Source organism: Nanorana parkeri, unplaced genomic scaffold, assembly GCF_000935625.1.
Source record: "Nanorana parkeri isolate BGI_ZX_2015 unplaced genomic scaffold, ASM93562v1 scaffold67, whole genome shotgun sequence".
Classification (NCBI taxonomy): domain Eukaryota; kingdom Metazoa; phylum Chordata; class Amphibia; order Anura; family Dicroglossidae; genus Nanorana; species Nanorana parkeri.
In genome coordinates, this window is record NW_017306335.1 from 466,081 (window position 1) to 489,179 (window position 23,099).

The 23,099-nt window shown below is 42.2% G+C and overlaps 1 protein-coding gene across 1 annotated transcript in view; it reads right to left on the reverse strand.

Annotated features, from left to right (window-relative positions):
- ERC1 (ELKS/RAB6-interacting/CAST family member 1) overlaps nt 1-23,099 on the reverse strand; it is a 210,556-nt gene that overhangs the window by 56,873 nt on the left and 130,584 nt on the right. The window contains exons 14-15 of the mRNA XM_018576477.1: nt 15,696-15,827; nt 1,258-1,418 (exon numbers count right to left, since the gene is read on the reverse strand). Of these exons, the coding sequence (XP_018431979.1) occupies nt 1,258-1,418; nt 15,696-15,827 (293 nt within the window). The remainder of the gene's footprint in view (nt 1-1,257; nt 1,419-15,695; nt 15,828-23,099) is intronic.

Genomic DNA, 23,099 nt, shown 5'->3' on the forward strand with positions numbered 1-23,099 from the left:
TGCATTAAAGCCAAAGACAGCCCAGCAACTAGCATTTTCAGAAGGTACTCTACAATTTCAGCCTAGCTATATTTTTCAAGTGCAGTAGTACTTTAAAGTGCCGAAATTGCTATACGAGTAAAGCCCAGTATTCAGCTGTCAGTGTCTCATTGCGGAGATTTACCTTTATTTATCCCAGAGACAAAACAGGACGAGAGAGGTAATTTCTCTAACATGAGACATGGAACAGGTGTCCCCACTGGAAGATTTCACCTCCTGTTCTGGTAGCAACTCAAAATTGTGGCTTTCGGTATACTTAAGATCATGTCTCACAGCTTGTCAAATATAGGAATTTTTACTTACCCATAAAATCCTATTTTTCAAATACATCACAGGACACAGGGTGGTATTTGGGAACCTATGGGTTATGCAGGTGCCTTCAGGTGATTGGACACCATAAATGCAAAGCTCTAAGGACAGCTCTGTATTACCCCTGCCACTCCCAGTTTTGTAGCTAGCAAAAAAAACAAGAATTGAACCTGTGTCCTGTGATGTACTCCAAGAAAATAATTTTATAGGCAAGACATTTTCCTATTTACTTAATCATACATAACAGGATTCAGATTGATAATTCTGGAATAGGACGTCAAAAAGCAGTCCAACTGAGTGTTTGGTAACAGAACAAACGAATGGTTAACAAGACCAAGAAGAAGAAAAATGGATAAGGACGAAAAGTTCACAGTGCCACCTGAATAACCTCTAGACCTAAGCTGGCATACGGTGAGGCCCGGATATACACCTGGTAAAACAAATGCGTCAACTGAGGACCAGGTTGCAGCCTTTGCAGATCTGAGAAACTAAAGCCTAGTACTGAAAAGCCCAAGAGGCTTTGCCAGTATCCAATCACCTGAAGGCAGCTGCATAACCCATTGGTCCCAGAATTACCATGCTGTGTCCTGTTAGGTACAAGTATTTGTATATTTGGGATTATGAATGTCTAGCTCATTGTATGGCCAGTGAGCAGAGATGGGGGCTGGAACTAAGCAGGGAGGGTTTGTCACACAGCTTCGTCTTTTAGTGCTCTGTACCGGTGACCAGTGCTGATCATCATTACATGCCAGGCTACACTATATGTACACAGGCTGCGCAAAGAAGCACAGACCCTATGTTGGACCATTGTGAGTGCATGCTTGGGGTTATAAAAAATAAAATAAAAAATGAGTACAACTTTCCCCATCAAGCAGGGGTCTGGGAGTTCAGGAAATAAACAATCCTTACTTCATCTCCAGCACCTCTTCCAGGTGTTTGCGGCGTTCAGAACGGAGGCTGGTTAGGTGGATTTCCTTCTCGGCCAGTGACTGCTGAGTGGAGGACAACTTGGCTTTCATGGACTCCAGTTCTTGCTTTACCTTCTCCATCGCCATCATCAGCTCCTCCACCTTACAAAAGACAAGATTCATACTAATTACAGGAGAAAGAGCCATGATTTGTTACTTTAGTGCTGACCATCCATATATTAAGCCTACACTCTAAGCAGTTCCTTATAGAGGACACAGTTCACATCAGTCCCTATCCAACATAATCTTTTATTCTAACGTCTCACATTTGTACATACTCTCCAAGGCCGACTTTAGTCAGAATCAGAACAACCCACCAATCTGCTTATTGATTGTACGAAGAAGACCCAAACAATCCATAAAAACACAGAAATAGGTCCAAATGAATGAAGACAGAGCCCTGAAAACACACGTAGTCTGCTGACCACTTAGCCACCTAAGTGACCAATACACGTCAATCATTAACGAGAAGTTAATTGTTGAGGTTTACATACCCTTTAATTAAAATGAAAACTAGACTTAAAAGTCATGCTTCAGAATAGTTAAAGGTTAAAAAGATGAATGCGAACCTGTTAACAGTTTTGTAATTCTGGTCAGCCACATCGCATAGCTAGAATTATGACATCCCTATTTCCTGGTTCAGTTGTGGGGCTTCCTGTGTCACCTGCCTGCTTGCTGGCCAATGTATCCATATCATCCCATTGGCGAGTCACTGTGTTATAGGCAGACATGAAACACAGGAACGCCCAATCAAAAACATTTTTCTTAGTTGTAGGATTGGGTCCGGTCCTTTTTACTACAATCCGGGCCCCAGATTTCTTTCACTTACAGCCCCAGAGACAACGGTTTCACCAGAGAAGAAGTGAAAGGGTTAATAAACCCATACAATAAGACAAATAGTATGTGGTAATATCACTTTCAGAAATGCTGACTGCTTTCCTCCTCAGGGCCATCTATTCAGAAAAAGAACTGAAATCTCTTGTAAAGTACACTTCCATCTATCGGGTGGCTACATCTCTCTGCAGGGTCTCCCTGGAACCCAGGATAGGGTCTCCCTGGAACCCAGCATAGCCACCCTTACATGCATGCTCCCAACTGGGACTACAGTGGCATGTGAACGTGCTCTGGGCACAGACCCCCTTTGAGTTGAAAAAAGCAGATCTAAAAAGGAATATATTAACTTATAGATGAGCGTTTAATACTGCGTGAAGAAAAATCTTCAACAGCAACGCAGGCAGATATCAAAATACTTATTTTTTGTAAAGTAGGGGAAAGCTAAAACCCTCCCACCCCCCCCCCCAAAAAAAAGTACATAAAAACAACCTGGTCTTACCTAAAAAACAGGATACATGACAAACTTTATTTAAAATGTAATTAAACCCAAAAACATATATAGCCACTTGCTAATCCTTAAATGTGGTGGCTGCGTTACGTTTTCTTTTTTTTTTAGGGTTGTTTTACCTTTATTTTCACTTGGTAACCCACTTTCCTGTATTAGGGTGGCTCCACTCTATAGAGGAGCAATGGAGCCACCCTTGGACAGCAGCAATGTTAACATGTGGAGAGGGTAGTGTTTGACGGCACAAGCAAATTTAGGTGGGATTGGGTAACAAATGTAATCTGCATTCCAGCTAACACCATTTTAAAAGTTACAGCAACAGTTTATCTTTTTCCTTTTGGGATAAAGGTTTCATACCACTGCCATTGTTTCAACCCACAATAACATTATAGGAGGACCTGAATAAAATAGGGGAGTGGGCAACTATATGGCAGATGAGGTTTAATGTTGAAAAATATAAAGAAATGCATTTTGGGGTTAAAAACAGGCAAGCGGAATACACATTAATGGGAACTCCACTAGGGAAGTCAGAAATGGAAAAAGATTTGGGGGTCATAGTAGATTGAATAACAGCACGCAATGCCAGGCGGCTGCAATCAAAGCTAGCAGAGTACTGTCATGTATTAAAAAGGGAATGTACTAGCTGACCTTGCTTTTCTCTTTACAAACTTATTTGCATCCTTCTGCAGCTATTGGCTGCTTATTCCTTATGTTTTGGTGATACAGAAGAGAGGGAATAAAAAAACACAAGTTTCACAGGAGTCATTAAACTTCCTCCTCTACACACCTTTTTAATGCATATTGAGTATGTATTCTTTAGTATCCAATCAGTGGAGACCTGTTTTGTTTTTTATATCTGATCTGACCTTGTTGAAGATTTGTCTTTACAAATGCTGTACTTCTGCTACTTGTGTTAAAAAATAAAGAATTTAAAAAAGGGAATGTACTGTAGAGACAAAGTGATAATTTTGCCACTTTATAGATCCCTGGTTCGGCCTCATCTTGAGTATGCGATTCAGTTTTGGTCATCAGTCCACAGAAAGGATGTCATTGAGCTGTAGAGAGTCCAGAGAAGGGAAACTAAGTTAATTAAGTGGCTGGAGGATCAAAGCTATGAGAGGAGGTTGCTAAATATAAACTTGTTCACGCCGGAAGTGAGGCGATTAAGAGGGGACATGATTTTAATGTACAAAATGTCCACTGTTGATGGCAACATCAGCAATAAACTTTTTAGTGTAAACTCCCTAACAAGGATTAGAGGCCACCAACTAAAACTGGTGGAGAAAAGATTGAACCACAAAGGGCGTAGGAGCTTCTTTTCAGTCAAGAGTGGTTACATTTTTTGGAACTCTCTGCCACAAGCAGTGGTATCTGCAAAGAATATTGATTAATTCAAAAATCAATTAGATACCAGCCCTAAGAGACCGTAACATTCGGAGGTACAGGTACTCTTAAAAAAGTAAGACCACATAGGGACTCCTATACACACACATGCACACACACACTGTTAAAAGGAAGCTGAAGAACTACAGAACTTGTACCTGGATTGCCAGGTAAAAAAGAAAAAAAGCCTACAGAAAACTAATGCAGTTGCCACATCTTAGGACTGGTAAGCTGCAATATATGTTTGCGAGTTCGGAATGCTTTTTTTTGGGGGGAGGGGGTAAAACAGTAAGGTTCTAGGACCCGTTTCACAGGGGTGGTATACTGTTTAGTATTGTACATCTACTGAGTGCTAAAGCTGCAGCTGGACTACAACAGCACACATTAAATTCTGGCAAACAATTCTCCAAACTCAGTGAACGCCGTTTCCCTTATCGTTCAGGCTAAAAAAGGAAACATCCCATGTCTGTAGTCACCTGGAGTCTGATTCATTTTGTAGGGGAAAATAGAAAAACGTGACACATTTTGCACTTGATGCAACTGTTTATTATATGAGCTGTGCGCCTGAATGTCTGAGTAGGGAGGGAAGTTCAGAGATGTACAACGGACAGAATTAGAAAGGAAAAAAAAAAAGACCCGATCAAACTGCTAATAGTTTGAAGGGGGGAAAAAGTCAGGAGGTGTAGCTCGACTCCCTCTACGTGCCGTGTTTCTTGAACTCCAGGGAAGCTGCAAAGTTTATGCATTGCGCCTGACCACCTCAGCAGCTCGTGAGGGGAGAGAAGGCCTTAACAGACGTACCGAGAACAAGAGTGTGATTCACAGGAGCCATAATAACCCCCTGATTATGAGGTAATTATAATTACAGAGGACTTTGGTTTCTACACGCCAAGGTCACCCAGTGAATAAGAGCTCAGTCTATAAAAGTGAACGCATTGTGAGCGACTCGTCCTTTTTCCACGCGGCCCGGCCGCTTCCCGCCAGCGCCCCTCACTTATCCCTGCAGCGAGGTGGGATAATAAGAAGCCGGATGATTTCAGCCCTGGGCCGCCTCCTGGGAAGCCAGGAGAGGATCTGAGAAAGACAGACGGGGACAGAGTGCAGACTGTCTTCCCAAGCCGTGGTCATCTGGGTTCCTTTCTGACCTCACCGCTTTAATTACATGGGATGTCAGAGGCAGGTGGAACGCGGGACCAGCGCGGAGAGCTCGTCGGACTTGACAGGGTGCGGCTGCCTGCAGACGGCCAGAATTCGTGTTTCCACGTACAGCACAGAAACCAAGGAGAAGGCAGACATCAGCGGCTAAATATAACCTTACAGAAGAACATGTTACAAAAGCAGAAAAAAAAAAGGTTTTCAAAATTTTGGATTGTGAAATGTTTCAAAAATGTGGATTGTGATATTTTAAAACTGTATCTAAAGCTGAAGCGTTTTGTCTTGGATAGAGTAGGGAATGCCTACAACCCCTGTCAGGTATTCAAGCTCTCATTGGAGAGATTTTATTTTGCTTTCTGTTTTGTAGAGACAACAGGAAGTAAGAAGAAATCTCTTCACGCTGTGGGAAACCCCTGCTTAAGACTGTTGTCACTAGAATAGGTGTCCCCAATGGAAGAGCACCCATCAATACTGGTTTGGTTACAATTTTATCACTTTTGACTTTCAATCAGTTTCTGACATATCTCAGCGTGCCTGTTCTGAATGTCTCTTGTTTGCCCAAACCAGACTGAATTTGGTGCCTTCACTATTATCAATAATGTGCAAAGAAAGAATCACTTATGATCCCTAAACAAGAATGCCAATACTGAAATCACTTCCACTAATCTACCCTATGCAACGAGTGAGGGGAGATGAAAGATTTTCAGGGAGTTAAAGCAGACCACCTTTCACTAAAAATCACATCAGCGTATAACTCTACATGCTGATATGAAAGCATCTTACATTCATTAGTTAAACAAACATATTTTGCTTTTACTAACAATTACTGTTTTTGCCTAAGAGATGCATTCTAGGAAGGTTACATCAGCAGTGCATTGCTGGGAAATCTCATCTGTAAACTGCAAAACCTAGCTAGATCTCAGGAAAAGGCCTTTTTTCCCCCCTGAGATGATGTGCACAGTCACATGTCCTAGTCACATGTGCCAGACTTCCAGGAAGCAAAGAGAGCTTGAGTAATCTGCCCTTAGTTAAAATGGCCACTGTGAGAAGAATGGGGAGGAAAATAAAAATAAGCTAAACAAAGAATAAAAAGACGGCAATTATCTAGAAGTATCTGTTTGTAGATTGTCATTACTAAACATTTCTAAAGTTGTCTTTGTTGTCATTTAAAAAAAAAAAAAAAGGTGAAGTTCTGCTTAAAGAAACCAGATTGCATATAAAAACTATTCTTCTATTGTATATATAGCAGGACTTTGAGGCTGAAGTTTAATCTGCTTACATGTTGTCTTATCTTGTTCCTTTTCCCCCCTCTTCCTTAACATGCAAATTACATTTTTAAATACAATGAAGGGAATTTATCAAAACTGGAGCAGACAAAATCTGGAGCAGCTGTGCATGGCAACCAATCAGCATCTCTCTTTCATTTTCAAATATTAACTGAACAAACCAAAGAGAGAAGCTGATTGGTCACCATGCACAGCTGCTCCAGATTTGGTCTGCTCCAGTTTTGATAAATTCCCCCAATTCTGTTTTCATTGCATACCTTATTTTATACCTAATGACATCATTACTTGGTCTCTGTGCTTTCAATGCAAATGCAGAGAGATGATGGCTGGTAGGAGGGGCCAGCAGGGTGCCGTGCATAAAACATCCCAGTCCCCTGCCTTAATACTCCTCTCAAGAGCCCTCAGACCTAATACAAGCAGTGGGCTGGCTCTTGGGAGGAGTTCTACAAATTTAAACAAAGTCTCAATAGCTGGATGTTATGGAGGAGTGGGCATTATTAGGCGGATTGAATTTTCATGCAGACCACCCTAGGTAATGCCCACATGTGATGCTGAGCCTCCATGATTGAAAGAACAGAAATCTGATGAATTAACAAGGGGGCCAGGAACAGTCAGGCTGGGGAGGAAATATTTAGCTTATGCTGGATATCCTCCAGCCAGGACACGAGGCGGCTCTATCGGACTTGCTGCAGTTTCTAATGCAAATTAGGAGAAGCTCACAGTGTGCAGTGAAATCAGAGGAAGGAGAGGAGCCGGTACAACTGTGCAGGACTGAAGGGAAGGATGGAGGTCAGTTAATTATATATCATTAGATTGGATTTTGTGTGTCACCTCCACTTTATAACTCTGACAGATGGGGTATAAGACAGGCGCTCCTGAATAACCATGCGGACTAATAACAATGTAACCCTCGCAGTCCTGGGACATGGACACGCTGCAGAAATGTGAGGCTTACTTTAGCAACTTCTTTTTTTTTAAATTAACGTTTTTAAAAAGGGCAAATAAGGTTACAGCATTGGCAGGAGGTGGAAAGCCTGAAGAGAACCACCCGGTACTTGGATGATAGCTTAACAAGGGAAAGGCGGGGAGGAAATCTGCGTTTAGGAAGTGTAAGAGGGGTGGAGGAGTTTACCAAATAGGACAATCGAGGATGCTTGGCATCATTCATTCAAATGCCACCTATGGGTGACAATCCTTAAAATCCCTGCACAAAATTAAAGCAACTATTTTGGAGGTGCAATCATTTAGGCCAGGGGTGGGCAACCTCAACACCCCAGCTGTGATGAAACTACATCCCATCATGCTTCTGCCCCCGGGAGTCATGCCTGTGGCTGTCAGAGTTTTGCAATGCCTCATGGGACTTGTAGTTTCACCACAGCTGGAGTGCTGCCTACCCTTATTCTTCACTGGGAACTAGTGATATTAAGATATAGCATAAAAACAGCTTCTGCCTCGGTCAGTGTGCTGTCACATCTCCTGATCTACTTTTTCTGGAATTGATGGGCTGCATTGTCTGAACAAAAAAAATCAGAGAGCTGCCGCACCACTGGAGGGACAGATGAAAACATCAGGAAAGAAGAAGATCGGAATAAGAGACATAATTTAAGGTAATTGCGAACATTAACATGGGGGGGAGGGAAAAATTTGTTTGACTTTAATGTCACTTTAAGGACTTATGGATGTTGCTTTGCAATTAAAACAACCTGAAAACCATTTTGACAACTCCTCTACATGACTTTAATCCCCTGGTAGGATGGTCAGAACTCTAGAGCATTAAAGGTTAGTATTTTGCTCACCTTATCTGGGAAAAATGAAGAGGTTTGGGAATTTGCAGCCCTTGCAGATGTAATTATATGAGAGCAAAATGCCGTTGCTTTGTTCGAGAGACTGCCACCAAGGCGGCCCTGTCAGTGACTGACAAAAGTCGACTAATTAATAATCTGTTATGCCAGGGGGGCGATTAGCGAGTCGTATTAAAAATAAACCGATCCAATAAAGGACAGGATAAACTTACATTTTAATCTCTAAGATCTTATTAGTCTGCCGAAAGCCGGAGCGTTTACAAAACAAATCACATCCACAGAGAGTTTAATAAAATCTCCACTGGGCCCGGCTACCTGTGCCAAGAGGAAAGGGACCAGTGCCAGGGAAATTGGAGGATGTGAGAGTTTGGTGAGGGAGACTGCTGTGCCAGATAGCTTGTGACTTATTATCGGGCCCGAAGCATTGAATGGGTTCATAGATAAACTGAAATAAAAGCGGGTTATGTGCCAGCAGCCCTCACTTTGATGGCTTGCTATATTTCTGCAGGAACAGCAGTAGCAGAGGTCAGGCCTTCCCATGGCCTGAAATACCTGATGGCCCCTTGCTCATTCTGCTAACTCTCCTCCCTGAAATACTCTGCACTGCCGGAGGACTCTGCTCCTTCCTCTATCTAACTTTCCTGAAATGTGGATGTGGTATATCTGGATTTCGCAAAAGCTTTTGATACGGTACCTCATAAACGCTTACTATACAAGCTGAGAGCTATGGGCATAGATGGAAGGGTGTGTACATGGATAGAGAACTGGCTAAAGGAACGGGTACAGAGAGCATCAATAAATGGTGCCCTCTCAGACTGGACTAGTGTCATTAGCGGTGTGCCTCAGGGTTCTGTGCTGGGACCCATACTATTCAACCTGTTTATTAACGACATCGGGGACGGAGTAAACAGCGATATCTCAGTGTTTGCTGACGATACCAAAATTGGGAGGGTAATAGAAACGGACCAAGATAGTATAACATTACAGGAGGACCTGGATAAAATAGGGGAGTGGGCAACTATGTGGCAGATGAGGTAATGTCGATAAATGCAAAGTTATGCACTTTGGGATCAAAAATAAGCAAATGGGTTATACAATTATGGGTATGCCGCTAGGGAAGTCGGAAATGGAGAAAGATTTGGGGGTCATTATAGACCGTAAACTGAACAATAGATTACAATGCCAGGTTGCTGTAAGCAAAGCTAGTAGAATCCTGTCCTGCATCAAGAAGGGAATGTTTTGCATGGATAAGTCTATAATTTTGCCACTTTACACATCACTGGTTCGGCCTCACCTGGAGTATGCGGTGCAGTTTTGGGCACCGGTACATAGAAAGGATGTCCTTGAGCTGGAGGGAGGCCAGTGGAGGGCAACCAAACTCATTAAGGGGATGGAGGACAAGAGCTATGAGACACGGCTACTAAATTCAAATATGTTCACGCTGGAAGTATGGAGATTAAGGGGGGATATGATTTTCATGTACAAGATGTTCTATAGTCATAGCAACATTAGCAACAAACTCTTTAAGATTAATTCCGTAACAAAGACTAGAGGCCACCACCTAAAACTGGTAGAAAAAAAATTCAAACACAAGGGGCGAAGGGGGTTCTTCTCAGTTCGAGTGGTTAGGGTCTGGAACTCGTTGCCACAAGCAGTGATTTCAGCAAATAGTCTGGAATAATTCAAGAAGCTTTTGGACGATTTCCTGAGAGACCGTAATATACAGGGGTACAGGTACTCTTAAGAATGAGATGCTTCAAGGACCTATACACACACACACACACACACAATAGGTTGGACTTGATGGACATGTGTCTTTATTCAACCTCAAATACTATGTAACTATGTAAGTCTGTACTGCCAAATGATTCTGCTGTGTCCTCCAAATAACTTTCCTCTACTGAAATAGTCTGCACTGCCGGAGGACTCTGCTCCTTCATCTATCTAACTTTCCTGAAATAGTCTGTACTGCCAAAGGATTCTGCTGTGTCCTCCAAATAACTTTCCTCTACTGAAATACTCTGCACTGCTGGAGGACTCTGCTCCTTCCTTTATCTAACTTTCCTCTCCTGAAATACTCTGCGCTGCTGGAGGACTCTGCTCCTTCCTCCATCTAACTCTCCTCTCCTGAAATGCTCTGCGCTGCTGGATGACTCTGTTTCTTCCACGGATGCTTACTGTACAGGCTTACATAATAAAGCAGTGCAAAGAACAATTGCAATTGCCTTACTGTATTATTACCTCTAACTCTTACCTCCTGTACTCCATCAGCTACTTGACTTGACTTTGTTACTACACATACGTGATCCTCATTATTCACACTATTAAAAAAATATGATGCTAACAATTAGGCTAATTTGATGGTAGAGTGAAGCAGCAAGTGCAGAGACGTATGGGTGATTTGGCTAAAATGTACAACATATGCAACATATGAATTATCTACAGGGACTTCTGCGCTCGATTAATCTAAGAAAACTGGGCGTTTCTCCTTGCTCGCTTAAATTGGCTGCATGAGCCTGCATTAATATCATTCAAACATGTGAAGCGGCGGTATCACCCAACAAGTAAAAAAATATGTACAAAAAACAAATATTATAGTGAACAATACGATTGTGAGAGAAAATAAAAAATAAAAACAAAATATATTTAAAAAAATTATTTATAATATTTTTCAAATATTTTCCAAATTAAATCTTCTAGTCAACTGTTTGTGTAAATCGCAAGGTGATAATCTAAAAAAACTCCAAATCACTAATAAAAGTAGCAAACGTCCTGTGTCAGTGTGTAAAACACATAATTGGAAAAAAAAGTGTCCAAAAAAAAAAAAGGGTCTTTATAACATTTTTTACACTCACATAAAAATGAATAAAATCGTACATCAGAATCACATTCCTGGATGTCAGATCTGTACTCCTCTATCTCTCCAAGCGTTCTGACGTCACTGGTTACGTCTAAATGACTTCATCAGGAAGCTATTATTATTATTATATATACATATTTTTTAATTTCTTATTTATTTTTGATTTTCTCTCACAATAGTATTGTTCACTATAATATTTGGCTTTTGCACATATTTGTTTACTTGTTGGGTGATAGCGCCGCTTAACATGTTTGAATGATATGCAACATATGGATCCCTGTCTACGGGGTAATTAAAGTATGTTCAATACCTGTTGATATGCCGGAATCCAATGAGCTCCTACCTTCCTGTTTCAGTTGACAATGCATTGCCAAATCCCAAGCCGTGTTGCCAGCCTTACCTGCTAGACTAAAGAACTCCACCTGTCCCTTACCCCTTAAACATGCATACATTCATTTATTTTCCAGTAAAACAATGCTACTGTCTTGGCACTCAAGAGCCTGTTCATATAGTGTGGGTATGGAAAGGGATTTTGAGAGATGTAGTTCTGGGTGCACACATACATCAGTAGAAACGACCTCCCAGCAGCTGACCCTGCAAGAATTTTACAAGCCCAGTAATGACGTCATTGGGTGGGAGGGTGGGGGGTTATAGATATTTCACGCTACTGGAACAATGTAAAAGCAAAAATTAATATCGGGACATGATCAAGGAGGGGGACAGAAGAGTTTTGTGGTAAAGTTGGGTCATGTTTACAAATCCTTTCACACAAGGATTGGTAGGTACTGGGGGGTTGGGACAGATAGGTAGGGGGTAGCCAATCACTGGGGAATTTGGCATACCTTGCACCATTGAAAGGCAGGAGGGCTGGCATCATGCATCAATTCACAAGACAACTTCAGGCAGGCAGAAGATTTAAGAGAGGAGGGAAGCATGCCATTATATCAGACCAAAATTGTGAAGGGATTAGCCCCAAATTCTGAGCTAAGCTAAAAGCCCAATTGAACACTCTTAATTTTATTACTGTAATGTCATCAGGCTTCATACACAATAATACAGACAGTACATGCTAAATATATACTTTTAAATCAGTAAACAAAAGGTGTCCCCTGCACACCATACAGCTATCCAGAGCAGTGCTAGAAATAGCGGTGGTGCTTGTAGTGATGTCCATGGATGGCGCCATGCGTATACAAGGTTAGCAACAATGAGGATCACCAGCACTCACAGGATGAAATAAATCCAAGGGTTCGTTTACTGAAGAAACACGTCACATGTTTTGTATAGCCAACTATACTGCTGTCCTACTTTTAATTCACACGAGTGCTGTGGCCCTATTCTTTCCTATGGAGGAAACCTACTCCTAACGGTCTCCAGCAATCCAGCTGAAGACGGCTCATACATTGGAAGATTGAGGCTGCGTTGTACAAATGCATTAAGAAAGGCCTATGGTGGCAGGCAGGGCCGCATAGTGATTTGTCCTAGATTGGGAAGGAAGAGAAGTATGTTGGTGGGGGATTAATTAGAGACCAATTGTACCTTTAGTAATAAAGGTACAGTTGTCCTTTAAAGCTTGTATGAGATATTCGTGATTGGGTTTAAACCTACTTTAATGTGGAAATGCAGCCATAATTCTTTTTGAGTAGTCACGAATAGATTGAGGTATGGTTAGAATCCCTTTTAGATAGCCGTCTGAGCCCTTGTGATAGTTTGGCCTTCACATCCTCTGGGCTCACTGGGACAGGAAATGTGAGGAACAAGAAGAACATATTATAGGTTCTAATCCTTCCCTGCTGTATCCAAATCTCACACTTTAGATTTTGGGCTGGAGTTTCAATAAATAGCAAGTCTGGAGAGTTACAAGGAAATTGTAAATACAGTAAGGAGATTTAGACTACAATTGTAAAGCTGACCTAAACTTACCTCCATCCTCATTCTGCCTATCTTGTCCCTTTAAGAGTATACATGGAAAAAGGAGTGGCAAAACACTTGACTTGGCTGCATAAACGTGTGTTTTGGGTTCCTACTGATACTAGTTATACAACTAAATGTCTAGGCACCGGTTATGAGATCTTAGCTGAAGGGGAAGGTCAGGCCCTAACTGGACAGATCTACCTAAATGTCAGTCGCCTAACCCCCACTAGCAGAGATCATATGACCAATGCGTTTGGTGACACAATGAGCTATTAAGACAGCTCAGAAAAATGGGTTCTGTAGCACAGTAAATATTTTACAGCTTCTTTTTCATTTATAAGTTTAAGGGCGTAGGATAGGCAAGCAAGGAACACATCTATTTCAGTGTTGGCCAGTGTTAACAAAAATTTGCTTTTACTTGAGTTTATAGATTCAAGTTGGAGACTTAACTAGGCCATGAGCAACTTCTAGATTGAACTGCAGTGCTGATTTGACTTAAAACCGTTGGCAATCTGGCCTCAAAAGTCAAATAAAACACCTAGTTACTAAATAAAATTACATTTTTGGTTCCATGTAGACTCTGAGTCTACAGTATGTTTTTTTTGCTTAATCAATAAACCATAAAGGGTAATGAGTATTTGCAAGCACAGCCACCTATCAGATTTTAGTTTGGTTTGCTGAAGACGGCTCCAGAATCTTTTTTTTTTCCCCAGCTGGTCACGTTGGGGGTACTGCACTGTGATTGTTTCCTTACTGCATTCAGGCCATGTTATACTAGTGATAAGGAGAGCAGTGAGAACAATTATCTGTTACTATGGAATAGGTCTGTTGCTGCTCCATCTCTTGCGAACAGGATCCAGCAGTGCTTCAACCAGCGGGCCAGTGATGTCATAGGAGCAGCCAAGTATCTCCAGCCAAAACTTTTAGTTCTTATTACAGTGTGGAAGGATTAGAACCTCTTGAGTTTGTCTGCCGTCTGGGGCTCTATTAAAGTGGATCTTTACCCATATCTTTAAAATAACAACAAACACATTTATGACAATCTACGAACACATACTTCTAGATGATTGCAGGCTTTGTATTCTTTGCATACCTTATTTCTCTTTTCTTCCCCAGTCTTCTGACAATGGCTGTGTTTACTAAGGACAGATTGCTAGCTCTCCATTTACTTCCTGGATTTCTGGCACATGTGACTAGACATGTGACTGGGACATGTGACCATGCACACATCATCTCAGGGGAGAAAAATGCCTTTCCCTGAGATCTTGTGAGATTACAGATGAGATTTCCCAGCAATGCTTTGGTGATGACAAGGCAACCCCAGTGTGCATTGCTTTGGCAAACTGAAGTCATTTAGCCTTTCAAAGCAGGAAGTGAATGCTCTGCAAGTGTAAGTATTTCACAATCACAGCATTATACACCTGACATGTCTGTTATTATTAATAATCATACATAGGAGGGATGCATTGGTAGAATTTGATTTTTGAGTGTAAAAGTCCGCTTTAAGTGAGAGTTCCCCTCCCTTACCCTCCTGGTAACAACAGTTTCACCAGAAAGGAAGGAAGGGAAAATGTCTCATCAGCAACACAGACAGTAAAAAAAATGTTTTATTTTAGTAGAGGGAAGACTTGGTCACTTATTAGTTTTTTTATGTGTTCCTGTCTGGCAAAACCATGACACCGTGACAGTTACTGAGGGGAACTCTCACAAAAAGAACATTTGTGAGATCAGGTACTGATGTTGGATGAGAAGACCGATCAGCATTGTTCCAATTCATCCCAAAGGTGTTCAACAGTATCAAGGTTAAGGATCTGTGCAAGCCACTTGAGCTCCACCACATGAAACTGGTCAAACCACGTCTATGTGAAGCTGGCTTTCTATACAGGGGTCTTGGTCATGCTGGAATAGAAAAGGGTCTTCCCAAAACTGTTGCCACAAGGATGGAAGTGCATGTTTGCATGCTTCAGCATTAACAGTACCCTTTCATGGGAAACACCAGAACTCAATCATTTGCAAGAGGGATTACATACTTTCATCCATACAATAGGTATGATGGTCAAATGTTCATAAACTGTTGCCCATATAGTGTATGTTTTTGTTTTTTTTATACAAATCCTATGAGTAATGGTTATAAATTATTTGATGTGTTAGGGTTTTACAAATTTAACTTGGTCAGTTATGGATTTATACATGTTTACATTTTTTATCACAGCTGCTATTTTTTCTTGTTTTGTAACTTTTGTTGAATTAACAGTGTTTGGTGGTCCCATAGGAGGCACACAGTGTGGGTGCAGCTCTAGTTAGGTTCTTTATAAAATAACATGATGGATCAACCTGTAAATAATAGAAATATTGATGAATGTACTGGTTTTGAGGCTTCTTATCAAACCACTTCTTTGATTAAAAAAATAACATAATGCCCAACCTACAGACCAGGAGGCAATGGCTGCTTGCATCATATACAGACCCTTTAACACTTCATATGCTTCAGAGGTAAAAGGTAGGAGATCATTTGAAATATTTATATATCTACTGGGAAGAACAAGCCTGTCACAGCTCATCATTCTGGAGTTCACATTGATGCCAATTCTTGAAAGGGCACAATATCTGTTCCCCAAAAAATATAATACAGCAGCTGACCTGCTTCTGAGTGTTGACCCTTGCTGACTCCTCCTGGGCCAGAACCATTTCACGTTCCGCGGTGATCTGTACGCTTTCCCGCAGAGCCTCTTCCAGCTCTTCGATGCGATCATCTTTCTGCTGCATGACGTCCTGAGGAGAGGAAGGGAGATTTGATGAAGGGGGAGACTCTTGCGCCTAAGATTTTCTTGAAGATGCAGAAGCAGAAGTCCCGAGATGCTCAGGAGAAGCAGGAGAGAGATGAAGAGCAGAAGAGCGGTGAAGACAGTCAGGTGTTATTGCGTGCAACAGAGGTCAGAGACTCCATTTATGTTGTTGCAAAGACGGAAAAGTACATCAGAATGAAGAGGAAAAAAGCTAGCATGAAGGCCACCATCTCCAACTTCCTCTTGCCCCCTTGGTGTCTGCATGGTCAGTGCTCTGACATACGCCATGCTGGTTAGTCTTCCAGGTGAAGGGACACAGATGTCAGGAGGTTAGAAGCAGAAGACAGAGAGCAGGTGCAGGAGAGTCAAGTTAGAGGAGATATGCTTTGTCTTCAGGAGGATGTGCAGCCAGAGAAGGTTAGTTTGCAGCTGTTAGTAAATGTAGCTTTTAAAGCGAAACTCATGAATTATGCTTTTCTTTTTGCCATGATGAGAAATAACAAACTGAGCACAGACATGTCCGATTCTTTTTCAGCTTCTCGCATCCCAATGTTTTTTGGTTAACACAAATCTTACAGCTTAAGTTTTAATGTCTAACATATTAAAATGGATCTTTCAGTAACTTTATATAAATAGATACCGTATATGAAAATAAATTCCTGACAGGTCACAAAATACAGACACAGTATCACTGTTCAGAAAAGCTTCACCTTTCATCATTAAAAAGCCATCCTGGAGCTCCAGTCAAGTGGCTATGCCTAGCCTGAGATGATCTCATCAGTCTGCTGCAGGCAGGGGGAAGCATTTCCTAAGGTTCCTACATGCTGTAAAACGCTCAACATGTGAAAACCAATGATTGCCTATGGGCATGGTTCCCCCTGGGCGTTTTACAGCGCGTAGGAACGCGCTGCAAAACGCCCTACGCCCAAAGAAGTACAGGAGCTTCTTTGGGGCATATTTGCCGTGCGTATCCAGTAGGATACAGCCGGATAGCCCTCGAAAATGCGCGTTACTTTTACAGCAAATTGCGGTAAAAACGTGCGGCAAACGCGCATATTCCATACACCTAGGTGTGAACCCAGCTTTAGTCTCTTCTGCCCCAGTAATCAGACTGCAACACTGTAACTTTACGGCAAATCACAAGGTTAGAGGCTGCAGCAGGGGCTGAACCCTGCAGACATTTGTGAAATGCACAGGGACCTCCCCCCCCCCCGAAGGAGGACATTCAAACAGGGAGATGACCTGCAGTGTCAACAGAAGACCGCTGACCTTCAATGTAGTGCCACCGTTTCTGTGATCCAGTGCCATACCACAGAAAGGTGACTCTTTGGGGGACAGCACCAAACGGGGGGCAAGGTTTTTTTCCACACATGCTAGACAATGTATTTTTTATCTTTAAAAACAAGTTTAAGGCTTTAAAACCTCTGTCGGGTTGGTATTGCTCTCTGTATGTCCACTGTGACAGAAAATGATGGCAAATCCCACAATTTTACACTTGTCACCAGAACAGTAGGTGATGGGGAATCTTTCAATGGAAAAACCTGATTTGGTAACAGGAATTGGATTTCCCCTCACTTCCTGTTGTGTCGGGACAGGAAGTGAAAGTAAAGGCATTAAAAAAGAACCTCACGGGAGTTCTAATCGTTCCCTACTTAATACAGAAGAAAAAAAAAAAGTATTGGTTATAGATACACTTTAAAGTTGAACCCTGGGATAATCGAATATTGTCTAAATATAAGACGCATGTATATTCATAATTAAATCTTGGTGTGCTTTGTGTATTACTTACAGATTTCTGCAGTAATCCAACATGAAACTTTGCTTTTGTGCAGCAGTTTCCTGTAATAAAGACCGGTCACTGCTGCTCTCTTCCTGTGCAGGGTGACTAGTCTTGTCTCCGCCCCCTCATGTCATTTTCTGCAGGCAGCCTGTAGTGGGTGGAGTCTGCTGGATCCCTCCCACAGCTCTGCTCTCTGTGCAGGCTATGTACAGCACAGTGATGAAGTCACTACTAATTTTACAAAGGTAATTTCTGGGTTTGCAAAGGAATTTGGTGCACACAAAGTGGATTTAGATTTTTTGTGACTAATGAGAAACATATTTACATAAAGGTTTTTGTGCCTGGAGTTCAGCTTTAACAAAATACAGCAATGTGTACTAAACAACCTAATGACTGTGTTCAAAATCACAGGCCAGCAAGTGGCTCAAACAAATGTTTTATTTTAGCTCTCCTCGCTCCCAAATGATCCATTTCAGTTCCGGCCACTTGCCCAGAAGTCCGCTCCAATCAGCCGTGTTGGCGGACTTGCAGCCTGGACTCCAGAGTCTCAACGGCACGGAGAGACAAAATTAAATCCAGATGGTGGACGTGGAGTGGGTTTCTAAGGAGAAGAGCTTTCCAGGAGAGGCAGAGGGATTGTGTTACAAGCTTGTGAGTATTTTTCTATTATTACCAGAAGGAAATGGTTTGTGTTAAGTCTTTTAAGAGCCTCTCTAGATGCGCCGCGGCTCTTCGGCTCAGGAAACGGCCCTCGTTTGATGTTCACCTACAGACGACGGCTATGAAATTAAACTGGATCTTCAAGAAGTTTTGCTCAGCGCCCGGCGTGCTGCGTGAGGAGGAGGCTGGCCTGGCATGGAATATATTGAAGCAATAAAGCTTGGGGTCTCCCACACAGAAGCCTTTGCCTGGATTAAATGGGGAATTCTAGCATGGCATGCAAATTATTGCTTGCCATAACTTAAAGCTAACTCCACCTGGCATTGATATGTTCATTCTGGATGGGAAGAGTTGGATAACATAAGGGCCTGTTCACACCATCATACTAGAAAATGTACGCTGTCCTCAAAGTCTTGTGTAAACTGTATTGCAACGTAAGACACCTTTTACGTGCATTTTGCATGTGCTTTCTTTTCATTTTCATAATTTCCTGTCTCTTTTTGATGAAGGGTTGTGTGTTAGAAATATGGACACTCGTCTTCAAAAATGCGCTAAAATGTATGTTGTGTTTTAGTGCCTTTTCCATTGAGTATACTGTAATGGATGTTTACAAAAACACAAAAAAGATCCAGCGAGCAGGATTTTTCAAAAACGCAACACGCTGATGTGAGGAGCTCCATAAGTGATGGAAACTAGTTTTCATGTGCTATTAGAATGCTGTGATCCGACACCTCAACACACATTAAACACGATAATGTGAAAAGGCCAAAATTTGGTTTTGGAGTCACAGCAGCAAATGGGAAGAAATTCTAATGGAAGCTCACACTTGATGTCTTGGTGGTTAAGGTTGCATAAGTTAATAAGTTTGGACTGACACTACAGTCAGCATACCACATCCCCAAGAACCAGAGAAGAACCAGTTGTTACTTTGCAATATTTGGCAAATCACTCAAAAGCAATTGAACTGCCTCATAAATGAAAATGTGGCTGACAATCCAAAAATTCTAGATCGTTGATAACCAGTAAACAAACATGTTGGAAAAAAGCATTTTCAGAGACACTCATTCTGAAGGGATGTGATCATTATAAGTGATTGCTTAGAGTAGAGTAATAAGCAATTGCAAACAAAACCCATATTGGTTATTATTGAAACCAAAACCAACGGCCATTCATCCTAAAATGATATTCCCATTAAACAATGGCAAAATATTTAATTGTTGCTCACTTCATTGAGATCATTTTGGTGTACAGGTTTTGATTAATGTTTTCTGAATCTGCGGAATTCTTTGAAAAACTGTTGAGAGTCCAGTAAGTCTTTTTTAACAGCTAGAGAGCGGACAGAGAATGAACACCAAAGCTCTGCTAGGTACTTAAAGCCCCCTTCAAGCTTTTCCTATTGTTTGAATAAGTCCATCGCAGCTTAATCCAGCATTGGGATCTCACAGGAAAACAATCTGTCAACACTTCCATTAATCTTTCTGTCATGATGGAACACAAAAGAAAAGTACTGATCTTAATCTTGAAAAATAAAGACCCGCAATGCTAACTGGGACAGAACAAAAACTTTTGAGGCTTGGGCTGCCATTCTGCCCTCTAATGAAATACTGGGACAGGAAGTTAGTTGTGTATTTTCTCCCCAATATAGCAACCAATCATCAGTCTCTAAACTTTTGCATGTGGACAACCCTCCAAATGATTGAGTTCAGCTTAGAAATGCCTAATGTTAATGCAACAGCACACAAAGATATGTTAGACAATTGTGCTCTTTCAACTTAGTAGTAAAACTGTGGCAAAGGAACTGATCCATCATGACTGTGAATAAAGACTGGGTTTGAACAGTTTGGTGTGGAGGAACTCAGGTGTTCTGCACAGAGTCCCGGCCTCAACCGTGCTAAGTACCTTTGGGATGAATTAGAATGCGCATTTTGAGTCAGGTCTTCTCATCCAACATCAGCACCTTACCTCAGAAATGGGCACACATTCCCACAGAGACGCCAAAATCTTGTGGAAAATCTTCCCAGAAGAGTGGAGGCTGCTATAGATGGTAAAGGTAGCCAACTCCATATTAATGACCATTGTTTAGGAATAGGATGTCCAACAAGCTCCTATAAGTGCGACTGTCAGGTGTCCACAGACTTTTGGCCATTTAGTGCAACTTTTGGTGACCCCTACAGCAAGATCTCTGTAACTCAGCTTCTGGATTTGATCTAGGCAGTTGTGGGTGTTTGCCCACCTTGGGGTGTTTCCTCTCTCTTCTTGTTGCATTTTGGTCTGGTGGACCGAGCACATTCTGAATCCTAATACCTTCTAATTATATCAGTGACTTACTAGTGATCTAGGCGTCTCTGTTTATATACATGTAGACATGTATTTTTTCCAAAACTTCTAAATGTCTAATGCAAATGGAATTGCATTTTAAAAAATATATAAATGACGGTTATCACCTTTTAAAAATCTTTATTGCCTCAGTGGTGCTGATCTCCTGCAGCCTCCTTGCAGCCAGATCATATCTACATGCATTCCAGCAACGGCTGCATGGCATTTCCCAGGGAGGGTTTCGTAATGGGGAAAACAGTGGAACAGGCCTGCTTAATGTGTGTAAAAATGGCCACTTTTAGCCCACGTGACAAGGTGACAATGAAGGTACATAATGGGGAGAGAGTGAGGTCATCCCATGACAGGAAGAGTAAAAACAAGGACCTTCATGGCAGCATCACCAGGGATTATTTTAATGAAAGCTGCAGATTTTAAAATACTGAAAATGACTTTTGAAATGGCATTAAAGTAAAACCCTAATTGAGATTTTAATGATCGGGTTTACATATACTTTAAAAAAGGGTTGGAAAGGGTTTTTCTTTGACCTGGACTGACTTTAGAGTAATATTATGTGGTCAGATTTGAAGTAATTTGCATTTAGGGGAGTTGTCCTTTAAGAAATCTTTCTATGCTATAATGTATGCTGTAAATGCAGACCTTCGGCTGTAACTACAAAGAAAAAAAATCCAACAAACTTCAGAAGCAAAAGGGGTCCAGGGGTCTAGTCCCTCTGTGAGGCTTTCGGAGACATGAACACTTTGGCGTTCAAAAGACGAGACTTCCACCAAGTTCACTGCAGCAACTTCCCGTGCAGCTCACTACAGACTCAGCACACACAAGAGACCTCCAGAAACACCTTGTTTATCCAAAGTAAACAGGCTGTGTGAGCTGGAGGGGCCCCAAACCACAAACCTTGTGCTGGACAACATGGCACACTGCCAGCAATGAGAAAACAAGATAGATGGCTGCCTACAGGTCCCTCCGTCTGCTCTGTGGCATCACTCCAAACCACCGTCCTTTGGGGACCCGGATTCATCCTTCCAAGCACAATAAGGCGAGAGACAGAGGCCAAGGCCCTAAATTGCAGCCTCTTAGAGAGGGCACGGAAAGCCCCCAGTGACTAATTGGAGACTTTTTTCAGGGGCCCTAATCCGTCTCTCGAGCTCCTTCTCCGTGAATGGACCTTCTGTCACTGCCCTCTGTCAGACACTATTAGTAAAAGCACCGGGGATGTTTCCAAAATATTTCCAGCTAGAGACGCTTTCTAGAAAACGAGAGCCAGGAAAGGACGCCCACTTTAGAATGTCAAGGTATCTTCAGGAATTCAGGATATTAAACCAGCGGCCTGTTTCAATTTTAAGATACATCAGCTGCCGCAGTCTGCAGCGGTAACAGTGTTTATTCGCTGGCTAGTAACCAATAAAATCTGATCTCATCGGCTGCCAAAGTCATTAGAACTGGTCAGATGTACATGCACAAAATCTGATCATCTCAAGGAGTCTAATGGCAAATTTCTGGAATGCTCTAGTCCCACTACCACTCCTGTCAGGGCAAGAAGGAAGGGGCACCGGGGCAAACAGAAACTGGACAAGGCTTTCTAGTCTGTGTTAGCTGGTTGTTAGGGTGCAGGATGTTTCAATTTCAACTCCAGAAAGAGAACATTCCAAAAATAATCGATCAATAACTGTTGGTCTTGTGACACACTGGGACTCAAGTCCTCTCTTCCTCACTGCAGAGTGGGAGGGTCCTCCTTTAGGTGCCAATATCGCTGCCTGTGTAACATGGACAGCAATGAGGCTCTCTTAGGCTCCAGAAGACTGCAGAGCAATGATGTCATATCAAGGGGGGGCTCAACAAGACTGTTTGGCAGCCATCCCAGACTGCAGCAGTAAATAATTGGTTCCCAATCCTGGAAGAGACTCCAACGAGGGTCAGGTGAAGGCAGACTTGGGTTAGTAAAAAGAATCCTTTGGACGATGTATTTAAAAAAAATAGGTTGTGAATGGGGGGAGGGAGGGGGTCAGAACTTGCTCTGACATTGGCTTTAAAAGAGAACTATGGCCCAAACTTTTGTTTTGCCATAGTTCTCTTTAGGGTCACAGGAGGACACACACTAATGTCCTCCTGTGACCCAAAACTCAGCATATAGTAGGCTATTGCCCAATATATGCTGACAGCGCCGAGGCGTGCTGCAGCTGGGACAGATCCAGACAGTATTGTCGAGATCCATCCCGCTGCCTGATTGACAGCTGGCTCTGCCTTTCTAGAGGCAGAGCCAGCTGGGCCGCCCCCTCCCCATCCGTTCCTCCAGTCACTGCTGGAGGATCAGAGGGATGAGGGGGAATTCCTGTGGGGAGCGGTGACTGGTGGGGAGCGGTGACTGGTGGGGAGCGGTGACTGGCAGTCACCGCTCTCTGCAGGGAGATGATCGGGAACTGAGCGATCGGCGGTATGTCATCGCACAGTCCCTGATCAATAGAGCCAACATGTGACAGCTTCAGT